Source organism: Dreissena polymorpha, chromosome 6 (genome assembly GCF_020536995.1).
Source record: "Dreissena polymorpha isolate Duluth1 chromosome 6, UMN_Dpol_1.0, whole genome shotgun sequence".
NCBI classification, from domain to species: Eukaryota; Metazoa; Mollusca; class Bivalvia; order Myida; family Dreissenidae; genus Dreissena; species Dreissena polymorpha.
The window spans coordinates 108,018,590-108,026,991 of NC_068360.1; the positions used below are offsets into that span (position 1 = coordinate 108,018,590).

General features: G+C 32.6%; 1 protein-coding gene across 2 annotated transcripts in view; it reads right to left on the bottom strand.

Moving 5' to 3' along the window:
* LOC127836544 (GRB10-interacting GYF protein 2-like) overlaps nucleotides 1-7,995 on the bottom strand; it is a 13,547-nt gene extending 5,552 nt beyond the window's left edge. The window contains exons 1-8 of one of the 2 annotated variants that reach the window (XM_052363199.1): nucleotides 7,931-7,995; nucleotides 3,870-4,018; nucleotides 3,527-3,603; nucleotides 3,195-3,276; nucleotides 2,733-3,041; nucleotides 2,095-2,232; nucleotides 1,714-1,859; nucleotides 1-173 (exon numbers count right to left, since the gene is read on the bottom strand). The exon at nucleotides 1-173 is cut by the window's left edge and continues 5 nt beyond it. In XM_052363199.1, the coding sequence (XP_052219159.1) occupies nucleotides 1-173; nucleotides 1,714-1,859; nucleotides 2,095-2,232; nucleotides 2,733-3,041; nucleotides 3,195-3,276; nucleotides 3,527-3,603; nucleotides 3,870-3,992 (1,048 nt within the window). In that variant the 5' untranslated portion in view covers nucleotides 3,993-4,018; nucleotides 7,931-7,995. Of the gene's footprint in view, nucleotides 174-1,713; nucleotides 1,860-2,094; nucleotides 2,233-2,732; nucleotides 3,042-3,194; nucleotides 3,277-3,526; nucleotides 3,604-3,869; nucleotides 5,930-7,930 lie in introns of those variants that run through there. The other variant, XM_052363198.1, reaches the window with a different exon arrangement.
* Nucleotides 7,996-8,402: the final 407 nt, after the last annotated feature.

An 8,402-nucleotide genomic window follows, 5' to 3' on the forward strand; every position in this document is an offset into this window, starting at 1 on the left:
GAACCCCTTGAATTGCTTTGATTATCATGTGATCGCTAGTACCGTTCCAAATGAGTTTTCCTTGTTTAAAAGCAGATGGCCACATGTTTGTATACACTTTGCTATAGAGTTCACAAACAACCTGAAGTTTTTGCAAATCCTCCCCGTGTGAACTTTCAGCTGCAGTAAGCGACCTGCAATGAGACACACATTATTATACGCATAAACAGTTTGCTGTTAATCTTTATTTAGGCATAGTGAATCGATGTTGGTTGGTGCTCTATCTACACTATTGTTTTCATTTTTTGCTAGGATTTGAATGAGCGGAAAACAAGGTTGTGGTATGTTAATAATTTCAGTCTCACTTAAAGCAAATAAGTTTCTTTGGACTATTGTTTATGATACAATAGGTAAATAACTTCATAGTCTGTGTCAATTCGATATTCTAAAGCACATTTAAAAAATATAAAAAATACAACAAACAATACAATAAAGCGACATCGTTATAGCCCTATTTTTCCACAACAGAATTGAACGAGATAATTTTTATCATATGACGTATTAACAGACGTCTAAATACGCGAAATGTTATGACGCTCTTTTCAAATTCGCGCATAAGAAAGTCTGATCGTACAAAATAAAATAAAAATAAATAAAAAGAACATAAATTGTGTTAAATTTAGTGTTATATCGTTTCATTTGTGTATGTGTGGTCATATCAAATAATTTTTTCGCTCCCATTATTTACTCTTGAAATAATGATACGATCTTATAATGACACCATCAACATCATCCTTATCGTAAGAAATATAATTCTACCATTGTAGATTTATAAAGCATACCTTTTGATAAAAAAACAACATTGTTTGCATTAAAAAACAAAAAGAATGTGGCCGATTTATGTCTTTGAAATTTTGTCAAATTTGAATATTGATCTTTGAATTAAATGGTGTGTAAACATAATTGATAACGTATTTTTAATGTTTAATAGTACTAATTATAACGAAAGGTTTCTTCAAAATACTCTTAAGTTATGTAATTATTTAGTAACACAAGTGTGCATATGAGGTATTTAAGTATACCGTGACAGAATTGACAAATCGCCTTGAAGTTTCTCGTTTTCCTGAAATAATTTCTCCCGATGTTCCATGAACAGTTTCGTGTTCTGTTCCATTAATAGTCTCTGTAACGGGAATTAATGAGGAAAGAATTGACACATGAATACAAGTAGTGTGTGTAATGTTATATTTGAATTTTGATTATCCCATGATTTATGATATTTTAGTGTTGCGAATTCGTATGACTCGGTTATTAATGAGGTCCGATGAAACATACGTACATTGTTATATATACAAGACTTTGATAAGACTTTGAAGAATATACATAATAAATTTCCATATAAAAATATGAACAACATATCGTACCGAGTTAAACAGGTTTCGTTTGCTATCTAACACGATATAACATGAACAGTTAAACCACTATTGAAAACAGAATTGCATAAACACATGTTTAATGTAATGATAATTTAAAAAATGAATAACGGGAACGCTTGTTTTTGTTTGCGGTTAGAGCAATTACGTAATCGTACACAATTTAACATAGCACAATGTGTTAAATTATCTGCATAATCGCACAAATTGTTTACCTTTAAAAATGTAATTTCAATGCGGATAAGCAAGTTTTGACTGTTCTTATTTTAAATGCCCTTAAAGGATCATAAGCATTGGTTACCTTATTTTCGCAGCCATTTTGAGTTCATCAATTTCTTTCGATAATGTTTGAATTTGGGTATGCTGTTCCTCGACAGTCTTCTGTGCGTTTTCATGCAGTTTTCGACTTTCGTTTTCTAGTTCTCGGATCTCATTGTAATCGGCTGCCTATTGAAAAACAAACAAACCATTAGACAGTTATCATTTTTTAAATTATTTTTTACCACGATACTTGGCAATAAGTAAGGTTGATGTTGAATTTTCCGAAACGATAAACTACAGCAAATAGTTCTTAATATGAAATACAATTTGCAACAAACATCCGTTGTTGCATGTTTAGTCATGTGTGAATCTTATGAATATCAATTGTATATGAACATAAGGACGCATGAGCTTTAATTGCCTGATATGCAGCCGCTTGTTTAAGTTGGTCATTTTCGTCTGATAATTTTTGTATTTGACGACGCTGTTCCTCCACAGCGTTCTCCTGAAGTTCTCGTCTTTCGTTTTCCAATTCATGGATCTTTTGATTCTGGGCTACCTTAAAAATATATAACACTATTTGAATATACATTGAGTTTTGGTTAATGTTGAAGAATAAATTAACATTTCATAAAGTTATAGTGTTTCGCTATTTTACAAAACGATGTTGGATATATACAGTTGAATACAAATGACAAACGACAATAGACGCATACATGCTTTGGGCTTAAAGACATTAAAATATTGGATGTGTATATTAAGTATTGAAACTGGTACACAAAAACGATTACTGAATATTATTGATTTAATCTCCTCTGAAAAGTTGTATCGGGAATTTGTTTCATAATGTCGAAAAATCGAAAGCAATTCTAAAATACGTCGTATTTTACATCACAACATTTGAATTACAAAGCTCTGTGTTGATTCTCTAAAAATGAGCATGTTGGTTCTGCGCTTTGCTTATGCCATACTGATAATATGTATCACTAGTTAAAAAAAAGTTTGTCCCTCGGTATTACTCAAATATATACATCTTATTAACGCATAGGCTTCGATTACCTGATTTGCAGCAGTATTTTTCAGTTGGTCATTTTCGTCTGATATTTTTTTAATTTGCCGACGCTGTTCCTCCTCAGTCCTTTTGGCATTTTCCTTAAGTTCTTGAATTTGCCGACGCTGTACCTCCTCAGTCCTTTTTGCACTTTCCTGAAGTTCTTGAATTTGCCGACGCTGTTCCTCCTCAGTCCTTTTTGCATTTTCCTGAAGTTCTTGAATTTGCCGACGCTGTACCTCCTCAGTCCTTTTTGCATTTTCCTGAAGTTCTCGTCTTTCGTGTTCCAGTTCACGTATTTTATTATTCTTGGCTGCCTAATTCAATGTGCACAAAATCAGATTTAAGGATGTTTGTTTTGTTTTAATACATATTCTTTCTTAAAAATGATTTTACAAATTCACCATCTTGTAATTGCAGTACCCGACACATGCTTAAACTTAGTTTTAAAATGAAAAGTAAATAAAAACCTGTATTCGAAGTAATTCTTCTTTAGCAAAACCCACCATCCTTTCAACTTCGGCAAAAACTGCATCCGGGTTGTCATTTTCACTATAAAATGAACAGAAAAACGTAGAATTACTGTTCGACATGGCGTAGAAGTATAGACCCATGTGGCGTAGAGAATATGGTGCCCGATTGCGCCCATAAAATCACGGATTTGTTTTTGACCAAAAATGATTTTTTAAGAGGGGACAAAATGAGAAAGATTTGTGTGATCCTGTCCGCTCTTCTGTTAGTCTTATGCGTGTATCCATTATATAGATAAATAGTAGGTTAAATAGAAAAAGAGATTACAAACCTTAGTGGAAAATTGTCTGTATGTAAACCTTGGTAAGCCTCTTTCTTTATACCGGCGTTTACAGATACCAATTGTTTCTGAAAATACGCATTTGATCAACATCAATAATACATGTTTTTTCTATGAAAATATCATAGAAAGCTTCGGAATTTTCTTCTGAAAAACAGAACAAAAATCAACAAATTAAACAACCACTATTGCATGTTGCAATATTGCATGTTGCATTGAACGTTAAAATATCTTGCAAATTGCTATTTATGCATTCAAGAGATCTTATTGGCAGAACACAAATCTACGTCATAATATATAGTAGATGTACTGCTAAAGCACACTCTATACGTACCATGTAGGACTGCAGTCCTATCATTTGGTCCCTGGCAGGGGCAGCCAGACGCAGCACATCTTCTACACCCGCAATCAAGTTCTGTACTGACTTACCAACCTTGACCTCATCTCTTGATGTCATCACTTCGTGGTGTATTTTCGATCAATCTAAGTATATTACACATACTTTTCATGGCATGTGACTAGTTTAAAAGCAATAAGGCTTATCACGGTTCAAGATATTTTCGTTGTCGTGATAATCCCCCTCCTCTTCCTCCTCCCGATCATAATCAACATAATCATCGTCGAAGTCGTCGTCTTCGTCGTTGCTTGGAAAATCATCACCACCACCATCATCATCATCACCATCATCATTAGCATCATCATAATCATCATCATAATCAACATCATCTTTATCGTCGTCATCAAAATCAACATCATCAACACTGTCATTATCAGCATCATAATCATCATCAGTTTAATACCGGTTCTTTTCCTGCTCCTCCTCTTCCTTCTCATAATCAATTACATCATCATGGTCGTCACTTAGATCATCATAATAATCATGGCGAAAAATAAAGTTATTCGACCGTGCCCTGTTTGTTTTGATCTCGTCTGGCAAAAGACATATACCTAACGTTATATTATACAAGTAAATCTGCGGGAAGGGAAAACTATTTATTTCTTAAACTTGAATTCAAAATTTTCGATCTTATTATACGCACGCCAAAATAAACTCAATATGGCTGATGCTGTTGTTCTTAACATTGGTGAGCGTATATTTGTGCATGATGGTAATGTGACCAATCATCGAAACTTTATTGCGATTAACGATAACTTGAAATTTAATGGTCTATAATCATATAGGTAAGACAACCCGTTTTATTCTCGTTTAATGCATATAATCCCGCGTTGTAGTGTATGCTCTGATAAAGTAAATAAGATTAATATTGAAAAGTATGATGAAAATGAGATTATGACGATGATTATGACGATAACATGAATCGTCACGCCTGCGATGGTGTTGATAATTGTTATGATGATGGAGATGATTATCGTGGCGATAAAGATGCGGTTGATGATGTAGTTGTTGATGATGATGATGATGATGATGATGGTTATTATTATTTTTGAGATAATAATGATGTTTTTGATTGTGAATTTGTGATTTGCCTAAAAGTTGTAATGTGCACCTCGATATGATTCGTGTTGAGGGAATCCCGTTTATATCTTAAGAAGTTTGCGGTGCTTGTAGCATAACATGTCATGGTTATTTTTATAAAGGAATGCATATACACATTAATATGTACAAGAGAAGAATAACTAATTTAGATTAATAGACAAACATTGACAATGAGAGGTTGGGAACCATTCATTCTTATAACTTTTACAAACGAGTACAATCATGCAGGAAAATAACTTGTGGACATTATTGTACTTCAGAGGCTCTAGTATCAGTGCACGTCCAAAAAATGGGACTATTTCCACTTTTCCAGTGGGACATATAACTGATATGCAAATGGAGGATGTTTTTTTATTAGACTAAAGCTTCGTAACGTTTTCGATATACTATTTACTAAAGACGAAAAAAGGTCGTCCTTAGTCATGGCATTTGTTATTTATTTTCGCCGCTTATCACACTATTTTTGTTTGTTTCTTCTAATTACAGCAACTCTTATTACATCTTGATATCTTCGTAGATTGTATTCTATTTCATCTAACTGCAACGTCTGTTTTCCGTTGAATTTTGAAATTGTACAAATAAATTGCTTAAAGCAAATAGCCTATTAACTTCACATATATTTCTGTCTTGCAATAATCTATATTAAACTGTTGTTTGAAAACATTCCCCAAAATGTTCATCAGTTTTATGTAATTTTTACAAAATAAGAATACTGTACTATCTTAAATTTATATGTTAAATAAAAGGTAGTTCATTCCTATATGCCTATGAATTATTCTATATTCTTACCATCGTAAGAACGTACTTTTTTTATTGCATGCGTTATATTGATATCATGTATATCATTTATATAACATTCTTTTTTGTCCGATTAAGTTCCTGCTTATGATGATGATTGGTATGATAGTCATGAAACTATAGGAAAAGAGGATCAGAATGATGTATCACTAAAACTTAGTTGTATGAGATTTTATCTCGAAAGTATGCATTTTAAATATTTGAATTATTTTGTTATAATGACATAAATATAAAAAATAATGTTATTACACATTCGTTATTAACAACGATATAGTTACTATTTTGTTGCGATAGTATATCAAAAAGCGCGCATATATGCTTAAAACGTGATTTGTTCCTTATTTTGATCACTCATTGACACATAAATGGTGTTGGTATACACATGTCAAGTTGTTCGTATTTTCATTATTAAATCAGTAACGCACAATGGGAACACATATGGCTTTTCCTTTAGGGTCGCCATTTTGCTTGATTTTTCAAAATAAAAATTTGACTTCCAAAGTAACTACTTAAATGAGGAAGACATTGTTGCTTGATGATGTGCGTTACGTTAAAGGGATGATAATCATTAAATGGGAAGTAAGGCGTTACGTTAGAGGGATGATAATCATTAAATGAGAAGTAAGGCGTTACGTTAGAGGGATGATAATCATTAAATGGGAAGTAAGGCGTTACGTTAGAGGGATGATAATCATTAAATGGGAAGTAAGGCGTTACGTTAGAGGGATGATAATCATTAAATGGGAAGTAAGGCGTAACGTTAGAGGGATAAGAATCATTAATTGGGAAGTAAGGCGTTACGTAAGAGGGATGATAATCATTAAATGGGAAGTAAGGCGTTACGTTAGAGGGATGATAATCATTTAATGGGAAGTAAGGCGTTACGTTCGAGGGATGAGAATCATCAAATGGGAAGTAAGGCGTTACGTTAGAGGGATGATACTCATTAAATGGGAAGTAAGGCGTTACGTTAGAGGGATGATAATCATTAAATGGGAAGTAAGGCGTTACGTTAGAGGGATGATAATCATTAAATGGGAAGTAAGGCGTTTTGCTAAAACAGTCTTATAACTGAAGACAATTGGTCCAAGAGCATTTCGTAGTCTTGCGCAAATTAAATTTAAACATATTATATTTCCAAAATAGTCACATGTACAGTTGACGCAAACACAAAATATACATAGAAATACATCTATTTTGAAAAAGGGTAGGACCTAAAGTTCTTACAACCTTATTAATGGTCTTTCCCTGTTTTGTTATTTATTTTACATGTTCGTGATTTTGTAAAGCTCTATGTTAAGTGGTCAAAAGTACATTTGTCATAAGAAAACAAAAAAGTGCTTAAGTAAAACAATAAAAGAAAATCATGATTTGTAAAGAATTGGGAAAAAGCTCTTTTACATACACTAGATACCTAAGGTAGTGATAGTCTTGCTTAATTGAGTAATGTACTCGTGCTTTTACTTCTCGTGTAATGTTTATTTCCATATTGTATACAACAGGTCGCTCGAATAATATACGTTTATACTATTGGAACTGTATTATTGTTAATGAAGCGGCGTTCCAGATAATATAGTCACGAGACGATGTTTTAATTTAAGCCGAGTATTCATTTATAAACCGATTCTATTCCACTATTGATAACGATGAAAAATAAATGTAATGTGCTTAATTAAGTTCAATCGCAATAAGAAGTAGCATTTATAAAGCTGACATGATGAAAACTCGTTAGGTGTTACTTTCGATTTCAGATTATGTATACCATCTAGTTTCATGTAGAGACTTGAACATACAAATCAAACTTTGCAATAACAGATTTTTGAAGTAATAACATATTGTTAAATTAACATCAAAGACGAACTCAAATTGTTATCTCACAAGTATGATCATTATTTGGTAATCGCGTTGTAGACATGCAAGATAAATCTCAATAAAACAACATGTATTACGTATGCCAAAGTATAATGCAAATAGTTTTGCAGAAATATATACGTAATAAATATGTTCGAGTATTATATCCCTTTACCAAAGCCAAGCTCAAACTAATAAGAATTTATGGACAAGATATACTATCAACATAAGGAACTTAATTCACCTACCGAACGGAAAGTTAAACAGAAAGTAGTCTTTTTGGAAAATGAAGTTAACTGTACCCAGATAACATTTGTCAATCTACTTCCTTGTTTTCCTTGCAATTCATGTCTGTGAGTTTGTATAGATAAATATAGTAACTGGGGTAAAGCTTAAACATGCATGTGATGATCAACGATAAAGGGCTACATATTAAGGAATATTAAGGGGCCTGTCACTTGAATGTTTTTAAGGGAATAAACCATTTTGCGGTGATTGTTTTATGTACAAATAGAAAGAAGAACATAATATAAATCAGTAAAGTAGTTGTATTTACTAAGCTCGTGACATTATGAATATTGGATCGAAGCCCACTTTCAGGATATTGATGAAAAATTTAAAATCAGCGAAGATTTATTTACACCAAACATAGACACGGGTCATTCTAGACGTTTACTATATCTGTGCTTAGTATAACTTGGTCGTTATAAAAATAATTAC